Below are 27,466 nucleotides of genomic sequence, written 5' to 3' on the forward strand. Positions count from 1 at the left end.
CTGAAACACATCTGCATAAGACTCCAAAGCTGATGTTTGTCAACATAGTATAATGTTTCTCCTAGATTTAGGTAAACAATAATTCATTTGTTCAAAAATTATATTTTAAATACCAATACCAAAACATTCTTTAAAGAGTTGGAGACATAGTAGCAAATACGACCCTGCCTTAATAGAACATTCAAGTAAGAGAGAACATTTTTTTTAATTAAGTAAAATATTAAATATGCTTTGTGGTCCATGCATTGGAGAAAATCACAGTAAGGAGAAAGGATGAAAGTGTTACAGGCAGTGGGAGGATGCTATTTTAATAAAGAGACTAGTAATAACATGTGAGCTTAGATTCGAAGAGGTGAAGCAGTGAGTCACCTGTGAGATGGAACAACGGTCAATATGGAGAAAATAAAGAATGCAACATTTGCCATAAAGAACAGAAAGGAAAAAGAGCAGCACCATGTTTTCTAAAGTTGAGTCATGTAAATGCTGCTGTCATCATTCAGTTGGCCACCAATTTATTCATACTTTGACTTTCAAGAATTTCCAAGAACTAAGGAACAAAGTCAACCACACTAGGTATGAATGAATATACCACAATGAATCCTGCCTTTATGTATAGTTACAATGTACTAATGGAAAAAAAATATGCATGTAAATAAGTAGAAGGCAAATCGGAAGAGCAGAGGAAGGGAAATGGAAAGAGAGAAGGGGAGGGAAATAAACAGGAGCAAACCATGCTATATGCATATATGCACATGTCACAATGAACCTCACTAATATGCTTATGTATAACATGCAAAACAAAACACACACACACACACACACACACATACACACACAATTTAAATGCACTCAGCAGACACAAGATTCCCCTCCATTCTGAGGCAGGGTATGCTAAGTCTGCTTTTTCAGAAGATTGATCACATAATCAGGTAATAGCCTTCTTATAAGAAATCTCAGTGGAAGGAGCAAGGCTGCTGGACCAGAGCTGTGCTCTACAATGGCTATGTCTCTACTTATTGTTTCTTGAAAGCTGTAGCAAACTCATAATTTCTAGTTTATTTCAATGCACAGCTGAAGAAAGGCATCTTCAAAATTCAGATGTACTAGATTTGACAAAATTAAAAAGTAGGAGAGCTATGTCTTCAGGGGCTATGTGCCTTTTCTTGGGTGAGCCCTTATCTCCCTCTTTGGAGATAGCATGGTAAGGTTGAAAGATCTGGATCAGGCATTGAAGTCATGCATACTTGGTTTCAATCTTAGGTCAATATGCTAGGTATATGACCTTAACTTTATTGATCCATAGTTTTATTTTCAGTTAAACAGTGTTTTATCATCCTGCTGGTAGAGCTATTTTGAAAATTAAAAGTAATAACATGAAAATGCCTAGTTATGCACATAGTAATGATCAATAAGTATTAGCTTCCTCTGTTTCATAGTGTCTTCCCAATAAACGGCAAATCCCCAGCGACTCATATTTCTCAATGTAATTAAAGTCTCATATCAGCTGGTTTTGAGTTAGTGAAGGAGGGACGGTCCTGGGAAGGTCCAACTCAGTCAGATGAGCCATTAGAAGAGGGTTTATACTTAACAGAAGTCAGAAACACTCTCTGTTGCTGGGTGTGAAGAAGTAAGCTAGCCATTTTAGTTCTATAGCTGCTTCTGACAGTGGCCATGTGAACCTGGAATAGGACCCGAGGACAGATCTCCACATTGTAGAGCAGGATCACAGAATTATTCCAAAACCCATAGTGGGAAATAGACATTAGCAATGTACATATAGGTGTGCTTTTATGATGATCTCTTCAACATTAAACATGAAGGTTATGATTCCTAATCCCTAGTTATAAACTCTATTTTCTAAAATTGATTCTCATGTGACTTTTGTGGAACATTTCCATTTAGGATTGGTCTCTTCAAAAGAAGACAACATGTAAGAATTGATCCCACAGAACACTGTCTTATAGATACAAAAATTAAATTAGTGGTGACCTAAAATTTGGTTTCTAGGGGCTTTAACAGATTACACCTAAGGAGTATAAATCTGTTTCCTATTGAAGTAATGGAAATGTGTTATAATTGATTTTGATGATGGTTGCACAACTATGATATTTAAAAAAAGGTATTAAACTGTATATTTTAAATTGGTGAATTGGTTGGTAAGTAAATTATGTCTCAGTAAAGTTATTTGAAAACCAAACAAAATGAAAATTAAAAATGTAATATCTAGATTTTTCTTGAACTAAAACATAAGCAAAAATGAAACTAAAATTGAGGGTTAATCTATTATAGAAGATACCAAAACCCTACCATCCTCAACATGCTAGTTTGTAAGGCACAGGTGCTCAGTATTTCTGTTGTGTTTCCTTTCCCTTCCCACCTCCCTGACCCTGTCCTTTTCTTTCTTGTGATAGTAGAGAGCAAGCAAGAAACCCTGGAGTGGTTAAACAGCAATAGATAAATGGCATTTGCTACTGGGTAGGTGCACCAGCGTGTGTGTTCCAAGGTGCCATTTCTTATCCTAAATTTGTCACTTCCTACCTATGTAATTCCCTTTCCTTTTCTTTGTAAGAGACTTTTCAAGAAGGCCTTCAAAGGTCCTTTAAGCCTTTAAAATTACTTAATTACCACTTTCATGTTTATAAAGATAATATTGTGAAAGAGTAGAGATCCCCTTATAAAAAGAAAAAGGTAGAGTAGAGACCCTCTGATATAAAACAAATATATCTAGTTAAGATTTACCAAGCCAAAATGGGTGTGAATAAAATCTTTGAGTTGTGCTGACTGTGGTCAATACAAATGACCATGAATTAAGGTCATTGTGACCATTTCTGTGAAGTAACCCTTCCCTCTGGAGGCCCCAGAAGCTGCTGATTTCAGATATGGATAGACTAGCTCCCCAGCCTAGCCCGCCCTGCTAACCAGCCAGATGCAGCCTGAAATAGATAAACTGAAGCTTGCTGTTTGCATTTCTTGTCAAGATTTTTTGTGTGTGTGTGTGTGGTTTTCACTTTACAAAACCAGCTTGCTGAAGTCACTCCCCACGACTGCTCCACTGGAAGTGGTGGTCCTGATGAGTCAGTCTGTTTTTTTTCTCTCTCTCCCCTAAATAAACTTTTTTCCTACTCTAGTCTCTGGTGGTCTCACTAGGCGTCGATAACAGGACCCCATAACAATATGACAATTTACATTCATAAATACCTTTAATTTCCCATGAGCCACAAGAAATTAAACTTACAGGAAATATTCACTCATTTAACCCAATTCTATTAAAAAATTTTAGGCAGTTTTTTTGTTGTTGTTTACTTTGGCTTGAGTTTTTACCTTTTGTTGTCTTTCATTTCTGTAAATATTCCTGCACAGAAACATCCTTACATCACCTTGCTGGAGAAAGGGTCATTTGGTTTTGAAAGAATCAGCAAATACCATCTATCCACGAAGTCTTCTCGGATCCTCTCCTGCTCCCCATCACTCACAGTCCCAACTAGACCTCATCATGTTCCCTTCTGAATCTCATCACAATAGTTTTCCTTTTGCTTCCCCCTTCTTCTTTTAGTTAATTATTTCATTGTTCCTTGCTTTCTTTTCTTTTTTTTTTTTTTTTTCCTACTTTTTTGGTTCCTTTAAATTTTTCTAAAATTAAACAATTATTTCAGGGTCTAGCATCTATCTCTACCACATAATTTTAATTGTCTACGGAGTATAGCATGACTTGGTCCTTAGAAGGCACATTCAAAAGAAGAAGGAGAAGAAAGAAGAAGAAGATGAGGAGGAGGAGGAGGAAAAAGGGAAAATATACTTATTGCTTTGGAAAATTTTGATTTGTAATGACACAATTCAAAATTTCCTTGAAGTTGAGAGTAGAGAGGTGGTTATCGGAGCCTGGGGAGAGTGGGACAGAGGTAGAGAAAGCTTGGTCAATAAGTACTCAGATAGGAGCAAAAGATCCTGGTGTGCACTTGTGACTATAGATAAAAGTAATGGACTGTGCTTTTTAGTAACCTAGAAGAAAGGATTTCAAAACTTCACAGCACAAAAAAAGTGACAAATGTTAAAGGAAATAAAATTGTATTCTGATTTAAACTTTCTACAATATAAACATTATGTGGTATATTATCAATTTGCATAATTCTTATGCTTTGATGTATCATTCAAAAAAAATTTTTTTTAAATTGTAAAAATAAAATTCTATTTCATTGATATGTAGTTATAGTTGCTTTTCTTCTTGTCATTTGTCTTGAAATGACACAGAACTTCTCTTTTATGTCCACCTAATAACAACTCTCTCTTTGGTATGTGCAAGATTGCAAACTGCCATTGTCAAGTACACATAACTGCTGTCTTTTACATTGTTCATAAAAAGTTTCCTCAGTGTAGAAACCAGAAGCCTCTGCTTTCAGAGATTCTGCAAACACTTTTCCTGAATATAAACAAGGCTTACGATCATTTGTATTTTCTTGCAAAACACTTGTTTTTTTCTCACACTCTATACTTCACTTCTTATACTTATAAGTATGCGGATTTCTATGTGGATAGTATGATTACTCTTTGGCAGATGCCCTTCATTCATTAAATATGTAGGATGAGTTCTGCTCTCCACCAGGGACTCTTCTAGTTGGGATACAATAGAAAACACAACGAAGAAATTTCCTCATGAACTTGAGATTAATGGAGTTAAAAAAGAACAAACATCACACTTGCATATTAGAAAGTGATATGGTCAATGAAGACAGAGGCGAGCAGGAAGGAAATGAAAACATATGAGAGTAGGGAAAAACCTTGCTGTTTTAAACAAGGTAGTCAGGATGGCCTCCCCAAGGTGACTAACATTGCAGCAAAGATGCCAAGGAGGTAGTGAGTCCTTAGCTGAATGCTGTAGGTAAAGGGTGTTGCCAGTGAAGGACCCTCAGGTGGGTCATCAGGTCCTTCTCTGTCCACAGACCAGAGTAGTGTGGCTGGAGAGCCAGTGGCAAGGGAAGGAGAGAAATGATTTTATGCTACAGTGCTAATGGAGGGAGTGCTGCAGGTCTGGAGGGGCTGCAGGCCCTAAAAAGTTTTTGGTTTTGTTTCCAAGTTAAACAGGGTACCACTGGATGAATCTGAGCAGAAGAGTGTCATCATCTCCCTTAGATTTAACAAATCATTCTGGTTTCTGAGAAAAGAATGGGCTGAAGAGGCTAATGTAGAAGATTAGAAGAAACTGCAAAAACTTGGGGAGAGAGGATGAGGTTTGACACAGGGTAGTAGGGAGGATTTTTTTAAAAGTCAGATAGAGGAGGATGATGATGAGATGATGATGATGATGATGATTTGGGTCCTGGAATTGAACCCGGGGGTGCTATACCACTGAGATATATCTCCAGTCCTTTTTATATTTGATTTTGAGACAGTCTTGCTAAGTTGCTGTGACTGGCCTCGAACTTGTGATTTTTCTGCCTCAACCTCCCAAGTCACTGGGATTACAGGTGTGCATCACTGTCCTAGTGAAGACTTTTTCTAAAGAAAATTAACAGGTCAGGCATGGTATCACATGCCTGTAATGCCAACAATATAGGGAAACAGGAAAGATCATAAGTTCAAGGACAGTCTTAGCACCTTAGCAAGACACTGAGAAACTTACTGAGACCCTGTTACAAAATAGAAAATAAAAGGGACTGGAGATGTAGCTTATAATATAATATAAAGCTGCTCCCCCGCCCTTTACGCTGCAGTCATTTCCCCACCTCCCAACTTCTTGTCAGTCTGTGCACATCCTAGCTAGCTATTGGTTCATCAGTCAGCTTGCAAGTATCCTTCTCCGTTACTGGTCCCGCTGAATTCGACTGCTTAAGAATATCCCAGGCTGGGGATATAGCTCAGTTGGTAGAGTGCCTGCCTCGCAAGCACAAGGCCCTGGGTTCAATCCCCAGCACCCCAAAAAAAAAAAGAATATCCTCCCCTGCCATTCTCTCTCTCTCCTCCTTGCTTTCATGCTCTCTCCATTTCACTCTCTCTCTTGCGTGCACGCTCTCTCTTTTTTCCTCTCATTTTCTCTCTCACCCTGCAGGGAGACACTCTGTTTGCTTAATAAACTCTCTTATGTGAGTTCCCATGTCTGGAGTGGTTTCTGGGTTCTTACACATCTCAGTGGTAAACCACCCTGGGTTCAATCCCCAATGCAAAAACAGGAGAATGAGAAGAAAGAATGAAAGATAGAACTCTTTTGATGACATATGAAAGAGAAAAATCAACAATAACCTCAATATTTCTGGCCTGAGCAACAGGAGCAACAGGAAGAGAGCCATTTTTCATGTATTATTTTATTAAATTCTTCAAACCTAGTGTCACTAGGCTCCTTTTCACTGATTTAAAAATTTAGGTAATTACCTGAAATTGCACATTTTTCTTGTGACATAATGAGAGCCCATCTAAGTCTTCTATTCCCAGCCACTGTGTAACACTGCCACTTGTAGAAAATAGATTGTCGAGCAGCAATTTGGAGAGATGATGATTTTGGAAACTTTAAAGCAACAGAATGTTCACAAATGAAAAAAAAAAAATGTAACTGGGTTATATAAAAATGTTAATATACTTGTTGAATGAAAAGAGTAAAAATTCTGGATTACAAATATAACTTCTATAATCCTGAAACTGACCATGATGGAGATTAAGATCCAAAAAATAAAAATCATAAACAGACACGTAAAAAGAAGTGAGGAAGACTTAGTAAAGACATTAATATTATAAGGTTTAATATCCTCTGTGACCAAGAATTTAAAATAAAAATGGTCTTATTTTATGCCAGTACATATTTTTCATTGTATATTAAGTGTTAAGTAAATTGATATCAATTGCTAGAAGATGCTGGGGAAGTGATATATAGTCATTGGCCTCCTCTATCAATATGCATTTTATTAAAAGTTTTGGGACGAAATTTATCAGTGTGTTTCAACAATGCAACTAAAGAATAATACAAAAATCATAATCCAAATTTTTTGGTTTTTTTTTTTTTTTTTGCAGTGCTGGGGATTAAACCCAGGGCCTTGTGCTTGTGAGGCAGGCACTTTACCAACTGAGCCATATCCCCAGCCCATAATCCAAAACTAAGAAAATTGATTCTCAAAATAATGTTCTATACCTGGGAATAACAAAACAGAAGCTATTACCATTTTAATAAATAACAATTCAATTTTTCTAGTTACGCCAGCTAAAATCCTAGGAGTGACCTTGACTTCTCACTTTCTCATGTGCCCAACATCTGATTCTTAAGTAAATTTGTTGGCTTACCATGAACCATTATTTTTCTGCTTTACTCTTTAACACATATAACTACCTCAGGTAGTTATAACTAAATTTTTATATGAGCAAATGAGGCATTTCTTTCATTTATAACCAAATCATCAATTAAATTTAGAATAAAAAGCATTGTTTAAGCAATAGCACTAAGTTGCATAACAAATATGCACCATATTTTCTTTTTTCAATGACTATCCCATACATTTTAGCAATTCTGAAATTAGGATGAGGTAAACAGTCCATATATTTAATGAACATAGCAGCAACTCATTTTTCTTAAAAGCCTAACTAATTTAATGATGTTTCTCAGAATAGAGAGTGTCTTAAAATATAGGAAGTTGAAAAATTAAGAAACAATGACTTTGAATACCAAAACTACTTTCTGGAACAAGTGTTAAAAGGATAAAAAAATAAAATAGGATGAATAAAGTGTTAATAGGATAAATGTGATTACAAAAATTGCTGCTTTTCACTTGAAAAATGATAAGGTAGGATGACAGAAACCCAATAAAAAAGTGGATTTATCAAAGCTTAAGAAAATTATTTCATATGTCGAAGTAGAGAGTCTAATTTAGTAGAAAGAGAAACAAAATTCCTTACAACAAACTTTGGTTAAAACCTTGGTTTTGTCACTTATTACCTGGATGACACTGGGTCAGGAATGGTTTTATAATCTGTAAATTCTGGATAACAAAATCTTCTCATAAGGAATAAACTATGTGAAGTGACTTGAACAAACAAGGCATTAAATAAATACATAACCTTATTCCTTTAATTCACAATTCTAATATTTCAAAATTTGCAAAAAATATGTAATTTGGGGCTACCAGCAAAGGTCATATCTTCCATTGTAAAACCTAAGTAGAGAGCTGGGGCTGTAGCTCAGTGGCAGAACACTTGCCTAGCAGGTGTGAGGCACTGGGTTTGATCCTCAGCACCACATATAAATAAAGGCATGCTGTCCATTCACAACTACAAAAAAATTTTTTAAATCAATAAATAAAACCTACTTTGATAGGAAAACAATGGAATTATCATGCACATTCCAATGAGAAATGTAAAATTTAATCTATAAATGCATTTAATAATCTTTAGTATCATCACTAGTATGTTTATGATAAGATTTATGTAGACTCAATGAGGAATGCATTAAATCTTTTAAATGTTACTTACAAATCAGCACTGACTTGAAATCAAAATGGTCTGAACGATGCAGCAGGTTAATATGTGCAGAACATTAAACCTATAGCCAACTCCAAGACTATAATTTTAATAGTAGATGACTTCAGTTCTATCATTATTCTTTATTATAATGTCATTCATGTTGTTAATTTATCATATTTTATTGTAACTGCAGGCACATCTGCGAATGGAGGCAATGTCTCTTGGAGAATTTTAAATATGTGAGTAGTATTAGTCTTTCTCCTCTTACTTGTAACTGCACAACCTTCCACACATTGCTAAGATTAGTTTCCTCCAGGATTACTAGAATAGCTGAGAATACAAATTAAATAATAATAATAACAGCTTAAGGTTATTTTCACACTTTTTAATTTATGTCATCTCCACCATATATTTTCTCACTAGTGTCTCACAAAAGCTCTTAATAGGAAAATTCTATTCTGTTCAATCTTTTTATTTACAGTATAAGAAGGTATCAAACTAATTTGATACCATTTCACAAATTAAAAAACTGAAGAACAGATGATGTGTACTCAGGGAGCAGGACAAAGTTGGTCCTTAAAACTGTACCTTCTGACTGCTACCAAACTGCATGACTTTTAAAGTTACTATTCTACAAAAGTTTCTTCTGAAGACTATATCAATATGTGATACATATATGGTTTACTCAGAGGCAAGAACCTGGTGACTATGAGGACTCAGACATTAATTATTTGTTGTTCCTTTGTTGTCTATTCTTCCCTAAGCACATCTTTGTTCTAAAGTTTCACTACTAGACAGTCACTCTGAGGTTACTGAGGGATCTGTAGCCAAGGAACCCACAGCTAAGCAAATCCTGTCAATAAATTTCATCAGTGTGGAAATCCGTCCACCATTCAGCCATTCAATCATCATTGAGTAGATAGTACATACTAAGTAATATGAACAAGACTGATGCAAATAGCTATGTTATCAACTAGTGAGCTGAATGTGAATAGTCCTATCCAAACTTCTATAATTATAGAAAGGCAGATGCTCCCAAATCATTGAGTAAAAGGAAGGAGTTCAGGTAAGAGGCGTGCTAGAAAGGCAATTCTGTTACTTAATAATGACTTTTAGATTTTTAAGTTCTCTACACAAAGGTCTGTCAACACAACTTAAATGAACAAGTTCATATTCAGTGCAAAAATGAGCGAAGCACTGATTCTGAACAGGTGAGAAATCTCAGTGATGAATGACATTAGAGAGAGCAAAGCATGGGCAGATTGTACAGTAGTCTCTAAAGATGTATGTGTGTGTCAATATTCTCTGTCTTATGTCCATTTAATATTGTCCCTAATTCTAAAAATATTTTTAAGCACCTGCTATGTGCCAGGTACTATTCTTGATTTTGGTGCTACAAACGTCAGCAACATTGACAAGGTCTCTCTGCCTTTTGGAAACACAATGGACAGGGTAGAAAGGGAAGGGTCTAAATAAATCCAAAATTTGGGGTAGTGGTAAGTATTATGAACATAAATAAATCAACATTAAGGGACAGTAATTGAAGCTGATGTGTATCCGGTTTATCTTAGCGTCAGGCCCTAGGATAAGAACAAGCCTACTATGAACACAAGGGACACAAGAAGCTTCTGTAAGCTGCAACACTGAGTAAAGGGAGGCATTAGGAAAGGGCCAGAGAGGCCAGACCCAGATTCTGTGAAGCCCCAAAGGCCATAGTAGGTTTATATTTTAAATGTAATGGGAATCCAGAAGGAATTGGAGCAGAGAAGTGATTAGATATAATTTTTCTTTTATTAAAGCTTCCTGTAACTGCTGGGTGGAAAACAGACTGTAAAGACGCAAGAGACAAGTTAAGAAGCTACTAGTGCTGGGGAGTGATATTGACCAATGTATATTGTTAAATTGTATGCTGGCGATCCAAGATGGCGGCCTAGAGGGTGACTGCACCCCCAGTCGCTCCAGAACCCAGGAGTTAAGAAGGGGAGGCATTGAGAGACTCGGACTGAAATAGAGCCACAGGTGAGTCTGCCCACTGGGTAAAGCTCGGCCCGGGTGGCAGGCCCAGATAGAGGTGGCTTATCGGAGCCGGGCAAGGCAGCTAGAGTCCTCCCAAGGTAGCCTTCCACACTCCGGCAGTGGGCTCCTCCCACACGGCCAGCTGCACGGTGCAGGCCCACAGTGAGAGCATTTCCGCACAGAACCAGCTCCAAACTGTGGAACCAGTAGGGGGCTAGGGGCAGTTTTCTTCGGATGCACTGCATTATCAGATTCCTCCAAGACATCAGGCTACTGAAAGCTAGGAGGTGATACACTGGAAATCTACCGGGACACTATAAGCCAATAGCGGAAAACTGCAATATCTCAGGGTCCCACTGACAGCTGACCAATATGAGAAAACAAGGGAAGAAAATGTCCCAAACAAACCTAGATACTACATCAATAAAACCCAATGACAGCACAGCAGAAGAAATGTCAGAAAGGGAGTTCAGAATGTACGTAATTAAAACTATCAGGGAAGCTAATGAGGAGATGAAAGAGCAAATGCAGGCATTGAAGGAGGAGATGAAAGAGCAAATGCAGGCATTAAATGATCGCACCAATCAACAGTTAAAAGACCAAATACGGAAGCAAGAGATCATTTCAATGAAGAGTTAGAGATACTGAAAAAAAAAAACAAACTGAAATACTTGAAATGAAGGAAACAATAAACCAAGTTAAAAACTCCATAGAAAGCATAACCAATAGGATAGAACACCTGGAAGACAGAACCTCAGACATTGAAGAAAAATTATTTAATCTTGAAAACAAAGTTGGCCAAACAGAAAAGATGGTAAGAAATCATGAACAGAATCTACAAGAATTATGGGATATCATGAAAAGGCCAAATTTAAGAATTATTGGGATTGAGGAAGGCTTAGAGAAACAAACCAAAGGAATGAACAATCTATTCAATGAAATAATATCAGAAAATTTCCGAAATCTGAAGAATGAAATGGAAAACCAAGTACAAGAGGCTTATAGAACTCCAAACATACAAAATTACAACAGACCCACACCAAGGCACATTATTATGAAAATACCTAACACACAAAATAAAGACAGAATTTTAAAGGCCGCGAGAGAAAAGAATCAAATTATATTCAGGGGGAAACCAATAAGAATTATCAGCAGATTTTTCAATCCAGACACTAAAAGCTAGAAGGGCCTAGAACAACATATACCAAGCCCTGAAAGAAAATGGATGACAACCAAGAATCTTATACCCAGCAAAACTTACCTTCAAATTTGACGATGAAATAAGATCCTTCCATGATAAACAAAAGCTAAAGGAATTTACAAAAAGAAAGCCAGCATTACAGAACATTCTCAACAAAATATTCCATGAGGAAGAGATGAAAAACAACAATGCAAATCAGCAACAGGAGGTGCTAGCCTAAAGGAATAGCCAAATAAAGGAGAAACCAAATCATGTCAAAAACAAATATAGTCAATTGACTGGGAATACAAATCATATCACAATAATAACCCTGAATGTTAATGGCCTGAATTCATCAATCAAAAGACACAGACTGGCAGATTGGATTAAAAAGAAAAATCCAACAATATGCTGCCTGCAAGAGACTCACCTCATAGAAAGAGACACCCATAGACTAAAGGTGAAAGGATGGGGAAAAACATACCATGCACACGGACACAGCAAAAAAGCTGGAGTATCCATCCTCATTTCAGATAATGTGGACTTCAAACCAAAACTAGTCAGAAGGGATAAAGAAGGACATTACATGCTGCTTAAGGGAAGCATAAATCAGCAAGACATAACAATCATAAATATCTATGCCCCGAACATTGGCTCATCCACATACGTCAAACAAATCCTTCTCAATTCCAGAAATCAAATAGACCACAACACAATAATACTAGGCGATTTTAACACACCTCTCTCACTACTGGATAGATCGTCCAAACAAAAATTGAATAAAGAAACTATAGATCTCAACAACACAATCAACAATTTAGACTTAACAGACATATATAGAATATACCATCCAACAAAGAATGAATACACTTTCTTCTCAGCAGCACATGGATCCTTCTCTAAAATAGACCATATTTTATGCCACAAAGCTACTGTTAGCAAATACAAGAAGATAGAGATACTACCTTGTACTCTATCAGATCATAATGGATTGAAATTAGAAATAAATGACAGAATAAAAAACAGAAACTTCTCCAATACCTGGAGATTAAATAATACACTACTATATGATGAATGGATAACAGAAGACATCAGGAGGGAAATAAAAAAATTCTTAGAAGTAAACGAGAACAAAGACACATCATATCAAAATCTCTGGGACACTATGAAAGCAGTACTTAGAGGAAGATTTATTTCATAGGGCGCATTCAGAAAAAGAAGTAGAAATCAACAAATAAACGACTTAACACTACAGCTCAAAGCGCTAGAAAAAGAAGAGCAGACCAATACCAAAAGTAGTAGAAGACAGGAAATAGTTAAAATCAGAGCCGAAATCAACGAAATCGAAACAAAAGAAACAATCGGAAAAATTAACAAAATAAATAGTTGGTTCTTTGAAAAAATAAATAAAATTGATAAACCCTTAGCCACACTAACAAAGAGAAAGAGGGAGAAAACTCAAATTACTAAAATTCAGAATGAACAAGGAAATATCACAACAGACACGACTGAAATACAAAACATAATTAGAAGCTATTTCGAAAAGCTATACTCCAACAAAACAGAAAACCTCGAAGACATCAACAAATTTCTAGAGACATATGAACTACCTAAACTGAACGAGGAGGACATACACAACTTAAATAAACCAATTTCAAGCAATGAAATAGAAGAGGTCATCAAAAGCCTACCAACAAAGAAAAGTCCAGGACCAGATGGGTTCTCAGCAGAGTTCTACAAAACCTTTAAAGAAGAGCTCATTCCAATACTCCTCAAACTATTCCATGAAATAGAAGAGGAGGGAACCCTCCCAAACTCGTTCTATGAAGCCAATATCACCCTGATACCTAAACCAGACAGAGACACATCGAGGAAAGAAAATTTCAGACCAATATCCTTAATGAACATCGACGCAAAAATTCTCAACAAAATTTTAGCAAATCACATACAAATATATATTAAAAAGATAGTGCACCACGATCAAGTGGGTTTTATTCCAGGGATGCAAGGTAGGTTCAACATTCGGAAATCAATAAATGTCATTCACCATATCAACAGACTTAAAGTTAAGAATCACATGATTATTTCGATAGATGCAGAAAAAGCATTCGATAAAATACAGCATCCCTTCATGCTCAAAACACTAGAAAAAACTGGGTAGTGGGAACATTCCTTAACATTATAAAGGCCATCTACGCTAAGCCCATGGCTAATATCATTCTAAATGGTGAAAAACTGAAAGCGGTCCCCCTAAAAACTGGAACAAGGCAGGGATGCCCTCTTTCACCACTTCTATTCAACATCGTCCTTGAGACTCTAGCCAGAGCAATCAGACAAACCAAAGAAACTGAAAGGGATACGAATAGGAAAAGAAGAACTCAAACTATCCCTGTTTGCTGATGACATGATTATATATTTAGAGGAACCTGGAAATTCCACCAGAAAACTTTTAGAACTCATAAGTGAATTCAGTAAAGTAGCAGGTTACAAGATCAATGCTCATAAATCCAATGCATTTTTATACATAAGTGATGAATCTTCAGAAAGAGAAATTAGGAAAACTACCCCATTCACAATAGCTTCGAAAAAAATAAAATACTTGGGAATCAATCTCACAAAAGAGGTGAAAGACCTCTACAATGAGAACTACAGAACACTAAAGAAAGAAATTAAAGAAAATCTTAGAAGATGGAAAGATCTCCCAAGTTCTTGGATAGGCAGAATTAATATTGTCAAAATGGTCATACTACCTAAAGTGCTATACAGATTCAATGCAATTCCAATTAGAATCCCAATGATGTACCTTGCAGAAATAGAGCAAGCAATTATGAAATTCATCTGGAAGAATAAAAAACCTAGAATAGCTAAAGCAATCCTCAGTAGCAAGAGCGAAGTAGGGGGTATTGCAATACCAGATCTTCAACTCTACTACAAAGTAATAGTAACATAAACGGCATGGTATTGGTACCAAAATAGACAGGTAGATCAATGGTACAGAATAGAGGCCATGGACACTAACCCAAATAAATACAATTTTCTCATACTAGACAAAGGGGCCAAAAATATGCAATGGAGAAAAGATAGCCTCTTCAACAAATGGTGCTGGTAAAACTGGAAAACCATATGCAATAGAATGAAGTTAAACCCCTATCTCTCACCCTACACAAAACTCAACTCAAAATGGATCAAGGACCTCGGAATCAGACCAGAGACCCTGCATCTTATAGAAGAAAAAGTAGGTCCAAATCTTCAACTTGTTGGCTTAGGATCAGACTTCCTTAACAGGACTCCCATAGCACAAGAAATAAAAGCAAGAATCAACAACTGGGATTAGATTCAAACTAAAAAGCTTTCTCTCAGCAAAGGAAACTATCAGAAATGTGAAGAGAGAGCCTACAGAGTGGGAGAATATCTTTGCCAACCATACCTCAGATAGAGCGCTAATTTCCAGAATCTATAAAGAACTCAAAAAACTCTACACCAAGAATACAAATAATCCAATCAACAAATGGGCTAAGGAAATGAATAGACACTTCACAGAAGAAGATGTACAAGTAATCAACAGATATATGAAAAAATGTTCAACATCCCTAGTAATAAGGGAAATGCAAATCAAAACTACCCTAAGATTTCATCTCACCCCAATTAGAATGGCGATTATCAAGAATACAAGCAACAATAGGTGTTGGTGAGGATGTGGGGAAAAAGGAACACTCATACATTGCTGGTGGGGTTGCAAGTTAGTGCAGCCACTCTGGAAAGCAGTGTGGAGATTCCTCAGAAAGCTTGGAATGGAAACACCATTTGACCCAGCTATCCCACTCCTTGGCCTATACCCAAAGGACTTAAAATCAGCATACTACAGAGATACAGCCACATCAATGTTCATTGCTGCTCAATTCACCATAGCCAGATTGTGGAACCAACCTAGATGCCATTCAGTTGATGAATGGATAAAGAAACTGTGGCATAAATATACAATGGAATATTACTCCGCAATGAAAAATGATAAAATTATGGCATTTGTAGGCAAATGGATGAAATTGGAGAATATCATGCTAAGTGAGATAAGCCAATCTCAAAAAACTAATGGACGAATGATCTCGCTGATAAGCGGATAAGGACATATAATGGGGGGTGGGAGGGGTTAGCATTAGGTTTAGGGTTAAGTTTAGAGTTAGGGATAAGGAGAGCAGTAAGAATGAAGGAAAGAAGGACTGTATAGAGGGAAAAGAGTGGTGGGAGGGGTGGGGGGGAAGGAAAAAAAATAAACATCATTGCCCTATATAAATGTATGATTACAAAAAATAAATAAATAAATAAATAAATAAAATTGTATGCTGTGTGTATGTACAAATATGTAAAAACAAACCCCAAGTACATACGACTATAATGCACCAATAAAAAATGTGGGGCAAAAAAAGAGAGCCATTGCATCTGTCCACCAAGAGAAGGCAGACTGGACCATGTGGGGCAGCAGGTATGATGAGCAGTTGTCAGGTTTGAAAATTGAGCTGAGAGGACTTGTTGATTGTGTTCAATCAATTGAAAAGATTTACAGCTCCATGGGGCTGCCATGATTGAAAAATGTTGTTATTTCAGCCTAATTCCCTTATTTCTGAAATTCTTGAATAGGCTGGGACATGAGTAGAACATTCTTTCTTATATCATCTGAGTAGAGAATGTTACTGGGAAAAAGATGAAAATCAGCGATTTTATAAATTTGTGGAATGAATGCAATATCACCATGCACTCATTTGATCCCATAACTGTCTTAAGAAATAAGAACAGTGAATGCTCTACCCAGATAAACTATTGAGTTTGTAGAAAGTGAACAAATGCCTTAACATTCTAATAGGAAACACTTCCTGAGGGAATCAACACATTAGCAAAACCTTGAGTTTAAAGCAAGGTTGGATAAATGCACTTTGGTTGGTAGAGCCTGAATTATGCTGGTCTTGATTAGACCTGCATTTCTGATTTCTAAGTGACCCAATTTTACTGTGCATGGTCATAAGCAGCATCAAGCCTATTGATGTGGATTTCTGCATCTTTGCCATTTTCCAGCACACTGAGAAGAGCAAATGGAGGGTAATGGTCCTGAGCAACCCAGATAAAAGGATAAGATTTTTGCCACACCTGAATTTCAATATCATTGTTACATGGCTCAGCACTTGGTAGAATGATTTGTGTGTGTGCACGTGTGTGGATCTAGTGGAACAGTGTGGAATGGTACCCTGGCTTTATGACTGCTATATGAAGAACAAAATTAAAAGTTATAATATTATCAACAAAAAATACAAAATGGCACCTGATAATAGTACCTATTCCAAAGGGTTCTTATAAGAATTCAATGTGATATGAAGGAGAAGTGTAATGAGAAAGAGTTCAGTACATTATTATTTTTCTACAATGTCTTAAGCATCATATTTTGATGATATTAGAAACAGTTGTTTGATAGAAACATCTCTGGACCCAGAAAAACTAGGTGTTGAAAGATAAGCTTAGTTTCTGGCTAAGTAAAACAATGAACAAATATTTGATGTTCTATGAGCCATGGTAGAACTGTGCTCCTTCTTTTTACTTCAAAATCCTACAGAAAATGTATCCTGGATTCTAAATTTATAAATGAGATCACTGAGGCACAAAGAGTTTAAGTAATATATCACAGTCACACAGGTAGTAGATGTAAGAAGGAAGAGTAGCTAACTGGGAAACAAGAATTTCATCCAGGATATAGACACATTGCTAGGCAACCTTAGTGGAAACTTCAGCTGGGAGTCAAAAGAACCAAGAAGTCCCTCCCTCAATGAAGCACTGACCATATGCAGTTAACTCTACCACAGCACTAATATTCTCATGGGATGGCTAAAAGTATCCCACTGTAAGAAAGGAAACTCATTAAACCAGATGCATTTGTCAGAGCCTGCTGGTCCTTAAAAATTCCAACCCAACATAGAAGCTGATTCTCTGTAATAGAAAAATTGGAAAAAGTAACCAGCATTACTAAAACACTTATGATTTATATGATTATACTCTTGGTATTTCTGACATTTTGTTTGAACTCTTCTCAAAGATGGTGAAAGAACCCACATTATAGATATGGAGGTTTCTCTAAAAAGTATTTCCCATCTAGGATCTACATCCAGATGGACTCTGGGTTGCTTCGTGTTAGAATGAGGCAAACACCTCCTCAAGCAAATGTTTTGATCTCTTCAGTAGTTGGGATATTTCTCTAACATGATGAATGCTAGACTGATGCAGAAAAACTGAGAGTGAGGTACAATGCCTGGAGAGATGCAAACCACATCAGTAGCCCAAATAATAGAGACACACCAAAATGATGAGGAGAGAATTGGGAGTTATGGCATCAGGTTGACCAAGTGCCCAGGAAAAACTGCTTTTAATATGTGGAATAGCAAACGTTCAAAACTAAGATTCATGGAATTGAAATCAAAGGTTTGCATGACCAGAGTGATTGGCAAACCATTTACTGGTACTAGTTTGGAAGAATTATTAGGGAAAATGCCATGGAAACCTTACCACCTGTGTGGACATCTTGGACAAAGAAAATGTCAGGATTTTTCTTCTTGTTGTGTGTTTTGGTTTTTATTTTTGTTTTATTATCAGAAAAAAATGTGATGATAATCACCATTTTCAGAATTAATTGCTATAGGAAAGATCTTTGTACTCTGAGCAATGTATTGGTTCTGGTGAAATAATCTTTGGGTGTTTATATGAAATGAACCTGCTGGTTGCTTTAATTAGGAAACTTAATAAACCAGTGCTGTTTCTATGCTACAGACATTTTTAAAATATTGTAAGAAACCTAATTTGTAGTCATTCACAATGGAATCATAAATTATATGGTTCATGGCTTTAAGAATGATGAAAATATCTTAATAATGTCCCTAGAAACTAAGGTTCAAATTTTAGGATAGAAATTCTTAATCCTGGATACACAATATTTGCCTGTGGAACTGTAGAACTGTATGGATACCCATATCATTACTTCAACAAATTACTACTGACTCTCTGGAGCTGGGACAAGGGAATTTTAAGATTTGAATGTATAACTGGGGTTCAGAACCCTTAAAGTAGACAACATGGCCAGGTCCCCATGTTTTCACTACTGAAAACTCAGGACTGAATTTCTGATAGTTATGAATATATTTGCTACAAAGTTGCAAAATAAGTGTTTGAGCAGATTAGTATTAGTTTGTGATTAATTCTGTCTTTATTTTATTTGTATTTAATTTAGAAAAAGGAGAAGTTCCAACTGGGCATGGTGATGCACACCTGTAATTCCAGGGCCTCAGGAGGCTGAGGCAGAATGATCCAGAGTTGAAGCCGGCCTGGGCAACTTAGCAAGATTCTATCTCAAAATAAAAAATAAAAATGTAGAGTGATCTTGTGATCAATCCCCAGAAACACATGAAGAAGAAAGAAGAAGAAGAACCACCACCACCAACAGCACAAGGAAAAGTCCAAGTTCAAAGGCGTCATTCATAAGAAAGGACAGCAATGTGTGGATCTGAATTTACACCTTGCTCAACTAGAGCAAATCTTATGTGATAACAGCCAAAGGCAAAAGAAGACACTCAGTCAATTGTCACTGCCAGAGGAAAAATAAAATGTATTATCTTCTAATATCTTCTAATACAGGATAAGAACAGAATCTTTCAGTATTACTTTGATTGCAAATATCAGGTGCCATAATTTGATAAATACAGAATAGTAGTATTACTTAGCATATATGTACTAAGAAACAGCAAAAATTATTAACTATTTAATGGGATTGTTGTTCATAAAGATGTTGTTTTATTAGTTGAATTTCAAACTGTAGGAAAATTTCCTTAATAATTCTTAACTTTAGAATATTATACTCACAATGGAATGTTAAAGACAAAACCTTTTCAAGGTTTGAAAACAGCTAACCTTTGGAGAGAGGGAAAGGAAGAGTAAAATAATGGATGTCAACTTACCTAAGCAAAAATCACTGAGATCAGCAAAGGAACATTTGAGCACAGAGTCTTTTTCATTCTCCTCAGGGTTAACTGAGAGAAATAAGACAAATATTAGTTTGGGGAAATAAAGGTATAATGACTGAAAAATTACCATGATATTTAATGTCCAAATGATGACCAAATATGAAGAAACTTTTATGTTTATGAATTGAGTTATTTAAAACAAATTGATAAGGGAAAGAAATCTTTATGCTTCATCCTCTAGAACAATTAGTACTTTCATTATTGAATAAGGCTGTAAGTTGCTATTTATAACATAGTGATTTTGCAGTATTATTAAAAAATAAGTTTTCAAGTTATTCAGGTGAAGTAGCAACTCGAAGGAATCACATGAAGAAATGCATTCTGATACAAATAAAGCTAGAGAAGAATGAGAAAATTAAAAACAAACTCCTCTTCGAATAATAGGGATCATGATTTGATTGTGACTCTTGATTTTGCAATGGTCTAAAAGCATAACAGTATGTCTCTGATAGGCAGATGTGTGTAGAAGACTGCCTAAGCTTAGGCAGTTTCTTTAATGTGGCATCTAGCTAGAATGTGCCTAAATTTTAGCTCTTGCCTGTCAACATTTCAATGTGAACACTAGTTCATGTTCATGTAACCAAATCTTCACTGTTTTATAGTCAAAGATTAAAATCTCTGGTTTTCCTTTGGGGAAATGGAATTCTTTATTGCTCACATTTTGTTTGAATATTGCTTATAAATTCTAACAAGGAACGATTTTATTAAAAACAGACAATGTAAACAGCGGCCCTTTGAACCACTGATTCATGCACTTGTTCTGTCTTCCACTTCAAACAGCAAGTATGTCCAGATTATTATGGGACTCGTTGCCTGCAAGGCAAGGAAGGAATAAAAACATGTGACCAACAACAGGTTTTTCTTCTGACTGGCACAAGGAGGTACTCGTCTCCTTCCTATTTGAGTCTCCTTTCTGAAGAGCTCTACTAAAACTAGTCAAATGGAACAAAGGAAGTGCACTTACTCTTTTTAAGTTGAACAAGAAAATAATTGCTGCTCACCTTGCTCTGCTTTGTCAGCAGAGATTAAGGTCACAGCAGTGGGAGCCTGAGATTCACTCTCGGTTGACTGGAAGAGCGAGGTAGATTGGCTCAAACTCTTTGAATGAGCATAGCTCTGCGCAAGGCAAGGCAAGGATCTCCGAGACGGTTTTAATGAAGTTTCCTTCGTTATCTCACTTTTGCTTACATTCATACCTGCAAAATCAAAAAGGTGAGCTTTAGAAATGATCAGATTACCAGAGTTCAAGAAACAACTTTCATTCTTGAGATAGTGAAGCAAGAATTACGAGTAGGCAGTTAGTGTAGATAGGTGATCCGGTTGGCATGAGAAAATGGAGAATGATTTGGATCCGGGAAGTTGGAAGACTGTCCCTGGAAGGTTGAAATGTTCATGTCTCCAGAGCCCTTTGATTAACCAAAATCTCCTACCTATACTACCCCTCCCAAAAAGTTGTTAATGAGCAACTCCTGAATAGACATGGAACTGCTAATTAATGCCCCCTGGGCTCCTGCTCCCTTCCTGCCCAGCATTCCACCTTGGCCCTTCCAGCCCACCTGCTCCTCATCTTCTGGCCCCCACCAGCATCTCCCAGTCACTATGCAGGATGGTGGGAAATGAACAAGACAAGGGAGAAGAATGCAGGAGAACAAAGAAACTTTAGATATATAAAGGGACAGGACTTCCTCATCCCACGGATTCCACCTTTGGGTCCCCTTCTTCCTATCAGAAGTCTATTTTACTATACTTTAAATAAAACATCTTACTTTCTACTCTACACTGGCCTCCATGCTTCTCTGGTTTTATACTTTAACATTTGAGGAAGCAGAACTCATCAAGGTAACCAGCAGTATCAACATTTGTTTCAGGAAAAACTGAAAGTACTATGTAGCTTTTAGAACTCAGTTTTATTTCTGTTCTGTTAGGGGGAAATGTTGAGATTTTTGTCAAATAGTTCTGAGAAATAAACAGCTTCTCTTCCAGTTTGAGTTTTCAATAATTTTTAATTCTTTGAAAAAAGAAAATGGATATTCAGGGAGTTATGACAATAATAATTTGTATTGTCTTTGGATAAACCTTACCATTTAGATTTTCAAGCAGTTAAATAAATAAAACCCAACACATGTAAATTACTGTTACTAAAGAGAGCTCTTCTTTCTCTACTCCTTAACCACATACGTAATGCATTAATAGTGATTGTTATGATTTGGATCTGGAATGTCCACCAAAGGTTCATGTGTTGAAGGCTTGGACCCCATGCAGCAATGTTCAGAGGTGGAGTTTGGAGAAGTGATTGAATGGCGAGGGATCTGACTTCATCAGCAGAATTAATCCATTAATATATTCATAATTTGATGACATTATTGGGAGGATGGTGGAAATGTAAGAAGTGGAACCTCATTGTAGAAAGAAGATCACTGTGAGTGTTTTGGTCAGTTTTTTCACTACTCTGTGACTTAAGGACCCGACAAGAACACCTGTAAAGGAGGAGAGGCTTATTTCGGGGCTCATGGTTTTAGCGGTCTCAATCAATAGACAGCAGACTCCATTCCTTGGGGCTCGAGGTCAGGCAGGACATCATGGTGGAAGAGTGTGGCAGAGGGAACCAGCTCACATAATGATGAGGAAGCAGAGAGAGAGAGACTCCACTCTACAGATATAAAATATATACCCCATAGCCATGCCTCCAATGAATGGCTTACTCACCCCACCTGCCTCTAGTTACCACTCACTTAATCCTATCAGGGATTAATTCACTGATTAGGTTAAAGGTATAACCCAATCATTTCCCCTCCAAACCTTCTTGTATTGTCTCACACGTGAGATTTTGGGGAATATCACATCTGAACCATAACAGTGAGCATGCTCTGGAATATAGATTTTCCTTTCTCTCTCTCTCTCCTTCCCGGGTGCCATGAGGTGAGCAGCTTTCCTCTACAGTGCCCTTCCAATAATGATGTTCTGCCTTGCCTCAGACCCAAAGCAACGAGGCCAGCGGATTGTGGACTGACACCTCTGAAAACTGTGAGTCATTAAAAAATCTTTGTTCCTTTAAGTTGTTTATGTCAGGTATTTTGCTTGCAGTGATTTACAGGCTGGAAAGAGGTAGCAATAGTTTGGCACAAAAGCTGGATAGTAAGCAAGATCAAGAGAGAATATTCCTGTGCTCCTGTAAGAGTCCCTTCCATCTAATAGCAGTAGCCCCCATCACTGCTTCACTCCAAAAAAGAATGCCTCCTTTTCCAGGTCAATCCTCATCCCCAGAATTGTAATCTCCAAATGTCTTTGGATTCTATTATTTCGGACAGTGTCTTACACCCAGATTGCTTCAATAGATCCTTGAGAATTTATATCCAATACCAGAAAAACCCACTTAGCATCCTCCTCAGCTTTCTCTGTGGAAAATTCATTTTCCTCCATTTTCTTACCCAAGACTAGCCCTGCCACTTACCCGCCCCATCAACAACACTGTTTCCCTTGTAGGTTCTTTCCCTCCTACAACCACCTAATTCAGGCTAATCTGCTTCAGATGGAGTAGGTTTCCTCCTAACTGCAAACTGCCTCTTTAGTTCATTCTTCTTTATCCTTCCTCCCTGAAAAAATAAGTAACAAAAACCCTTACAGTCCAAATTCCCGTTATTAGACTATTCCCTTATTCTTCCTTGCTACTGTCACCTTCAGGTTATTTCCCATTATCCGTAACAAATTTGACTTCCAAGATACATCTCTCCTCTTTATTTTCTGCCACACTGTATGTTTTTTTCTGTTTAGCTTTTAAAGTTCCATATACCTCCTGGAATGCAAGTTCAATGAGGGTATTGATTTTTGTAGTTGTGTTTATATGCAGTGTCTAAAGGTGTTCTTGGCTCCTGAAAGGCATCAACAAATATTTGTGGGCCAAATGGGCATTTGAAAAGTCAGCTGACTATGCCTATAACACTGAGTGCTCATTAAGAGCAGCCTATCTCCATTGGCACTGCCAGTACCTGGAATGTTGGGCTGTGACTCAGCTAGTTCAGTAAACTTATTTTCTCTTCAAGTTCTGAAAACAGAGTTTTACAGCTCCATTTGCAATACAAAGGAACTGGATCAACCTAGTGAATGCCATAGAATTCAGAACTTTATAATAATTTTCAGGAAAATGGTCCTCACATTCCCCCGTTCTCTCTGCATGCATAGATAAAGCTTTTGCAAACTGCTTGATCCTGAATCACTCCCTAGTTTCAGGCTGACATCTGACTTAAGCAGTTGATATGTGTGATTTTTGCATTCTGAAAACAAAACCATGAAATCACCTTACCTCAGTGCTTTGTCTGGACCTCAGACCACAAAGGGCAAAGGGTCTTATTATTACTCTCAATTACATGTCAGGCTCTGAGGTTGGTGCATTTATTTATTCATTGGGGGATATTTATTATATAAAATATTCTCTTTTAAAAGGTTTTAAATTACAGAGGTAAATAGAATAAAAAGCCAAAATCATTTTTCCTCTCGTCCCCAAACTCAGTCTCCAAACTAAATGAAGCAAATGTTATCACTTATATTTTCTATGTATTCCTATGCATAAGCATGTATAGAAATAGTTTTCTTACAATAATGGGGGTGCATAGTGTGTTGTCCTATACATTTGCCCACTTAATTTGTCTTGAATATTTTTTTCCTTTCAACCCACACAGATCTATCTCAGACTTTTTATTTTATGTATTTATTTTTGGCACTGAGTATTGCACCCGGGGGTGTTCTACCACTGAGCTGCATAACCTGCCTTTTTTCATTTTTAATTTTGAGACAAGGTCTCATTAAATCTCCCAGGCTGGACTCAAACTAGTGATCCTCCTGCCTTACCCTCCTGAGTCACGGGATTACAGGTGTGCACCACCATTCCGGGCTTACTTCAGCCTTTTAAATCTACCTCAAACTATTCTTCAGTATGAATAAACCATAATTCATTTGATCATTCTTCCATCAGTGGACACTTAGGTAATTTTAAATAATTCACTTCAGAAAGAATATTCCTTCCAGTATACTTATATATGCCTTGTCCTCACACATTATTTCTCTAAGAGGAAAGACTTTGAGGTAGAACTTATAGGTTGAAAGTCATGAATATTTATCATTTGGATAGGAAATGCCAAAGGGTCCTCCTTTAAAGCTTTACCTTTCACACTTCCACAAACTGCCCAAGGGTATATATAGCTCAGGGGCAAAGTGGTTTGCTTTGCATTTGCAAAGCCCTGGGTTCAATCCCCCTGTTTCAAAAAAGAAAAATTTAAAATAAAAAACCCCACAAAAACAAACAAAAAAAAACATGAACTGTCTAAGACAGGATCCAATTGCTTATGCCTTGGCCAACTCTACATACCATCAATATTTTTGATTTTGGACAAAATGCAAAGCCAACAAACAAAACCCAAAGGCCTGATGTTTTAATTTTCATTTTTGCAACCTCAGCATGATTTCATCTCTTTTCTAGCCTATTATTATGCTTAAGTGACTATTCGACATGTGTTGTTAGACTTTTGCTTATTTATTAATAATATTGATAGTATTTCATTTAATATATATTATGTGTAATATGTGTTTCATTTCATTTTATAACTTTTTTTCATTTTTCAATGTAGTTTTAAAAGAGGTGATGCCAATAGTTTCTTTCTATTTATTTATTTTTATTTGTTCTAATTGATTAGACATGACAGTAGAATGCATTTTGACACATTGTACACAAATTGAGCATAACTTCTCATTCCTCTGGCTGTACATGGTGCTGAATCACATAAGTAGTATAATCACACATGTATGTAGGGTAGTAATGTCTATATCATTCTACCCTTCTCCCCATCCTCACCGCCCCACCTCTCCTCTTTGGAACAATCCAAAGTTCCTTCATTCTTCCTTACCCCTTCCCTACCTGCTCCCCACTATGGATCATAATCTGCTTATCGGAGAAAACATTCAGTCTTTGGTTTTTGGGGATTGGCTTATTTCACTTAACATGATATTCTCTAGTTCCATCCATTTACATATAAATACCATAATTTCATTCTTCTTTAAGGCTGAGTAATATTCCACTGTGTATACATACCACATTTGTATTAGGCAGACATTTTGATTTCTACTAACTATGGGGAAACCAAAACTAGAGACAAAAAAAAACATGCCATAAATTATATTAATAAATGACAAGAAAGAGGGTTTATATTCCAAGGATTTCCTAACACTAAAGTTATCCCATCATAATGCATATGTAATTTAATTTGAAAATCCTCAAAACAGCATCCATTCACCTCAAAATTCACAGATACTGAAAGGTATCACTCGAAATCCTATATGTACAGAAGTTAAATACAGAAAGAACAATATAGATGCAGGTTTGTCAGCCCCTACCACTCTCCACACCCATCCACCTGACATCTGATTCTCTATATTAAATTCCAAATGTAGTAGCTAAGAAGTGAAGAGGATAATGCAAATTCTAAAGTATATAGAGAATTCATGTATAAACTTTAGCCTTATATTTACTTATCTTAATTTCACCTTAGAGATGGAGTACAATTAGGGTCATCACAGCTGTGGGCAGGTAAAAAATTGAGGAGAGGTATATTTTTCATAATTATCATTTTTTTATCATAACAAAACTAGCTACATTTCACTCATATGGTTCAAGTCAATAGAAGTCTTATTTTGTAGTCGTTTGATGAATAAGATCCAAGTTTCTAAGGAACTCTCCAAACACATGAATTCAAATAAAATCAAGGAAAGAAACCAAGGTGCATGGCTCTTAAAGGCCAATAGGAATCTTGAAAAAAAGTAACAAGTCAATTTTTGAAGTCAGTTATACCAAAATGAGATGTAGTTAAACAGATGAAATTCAGATAAACCTAGGAGTGGGAATTTTATCTTTTGCTTTATAGAAACATGTTTTCTTTAATTTTACAGTAACTCTCAGTGTGCAAATGTGACCTAGAAGAGGATGCAAGAAAGAACTATGAATTGACTAGAAGAATAGCAACCAGTCCCTTAGCTTTCTGGAACCCCTTAATATAAGGAGAAAACATTTTATTTTGGATAGGAATTCTCCAAGGTACACTGGGTTACCATCAAAATACTATATAAATTACCTCTAGTTGAGGACCAACTGGTGGTTTCTATCTATCCCAGAAATGGTATAGGGCAAACCTCTGGTAGTAAGTTTTTATGCCAATTAATTCTTTTAAATATGTATTATACTTTCTTTTATTTAAGAAACATTTATAGTAGGGAGTGCACCGTGGTGCATGTCTGTAATTCCAGCTACCCTAAGCACTGAGACAGAAAGCTTACAAGCTTGAGGCCAGCCTGTGCAAGTTAGTGAGAACTTGATTCAAGTTAAAATTAAAGCAAGCATGGAGAGTTGGAATATAGCTCAGTAGTAGAGTGCTTTCTTAGCAAGTGAGAGGCCCTAGGTTTAATCAAGTAATGGGAAAAGAAAAAAAAAAAACACTGATACATAATATTAAATGGTTAGATTTCTGTCTGGGTCCTGGTCCAGACAATGAAAATTGAGAATAAATAAATAAATGAATCCCCAAAGAATATCAGTTCATATGTTTTCCCCACCTAGGGTGCACCAGTAGCTTCCTATTCTTTCTTGTTTACTACACTGCAAATAGAGTTTTCTCCATTGCTATAAATAAAGGTCCTAGCCTTTAATCATGTGTATAAAAAAATGAATAGTTACTTTGGGGTAAGAGGAGATGCAGATAAAGACAGAGGTGGGGGGGTTTTCAAGATGGCGGACTAGAGG

The 27,466-nt window shown here is 36.6% G+C and overlaps 1 protein-coding gene across 3 annotated transcripts in view; it reads right to left on the reverse strand.

Moving 5' to 3' along the window:
• Ano3 (anoctamin 3) overlaps nucleotides 1-27,466 on the reverse strand; it is a 441,314-nt gene that overhangs the window by 176,841 nt on the left and 237,007 nt on the right. For 2 of the 3 annotated variants that reach the window (XM_047517051.1, XM_047517052.1), the window contains exons 2-3: nucleotides 20,685-20,879; nucleotides 19,618-19,689 (exon numbers count right to left, since the gene is read on the reverse strand). In XM_047517051.1, coding sequence (XP_047373007.1) covers nucleotides 19,618-19,689; nucleotides 20,685-20,879 — 267 coding nt within the window. Of the gene's footprint in view, nucleotides 1-19,617; nucleotides 19,690-20,647; nucleotides 20,880-27,466 lie in introns of those variants that run through there. The other variant, XM_047517053.1, reaches the window with a different exon arrangement.

The sequence above is a fragment of the Sciurus carolinensis genome, chromosome 11 (assembly GCF_902686445.1).
Source record: "Sciurus carolinensis chromosome 11, mSciCar1.2, whole genome shotgun sequence".
Taxonomy (NCBI): Eukaryota; Metazoa; Chordata; class Mammalia; order Rodentia; family Sciuridae; genus Sciurus; species Sciurus carolinensis.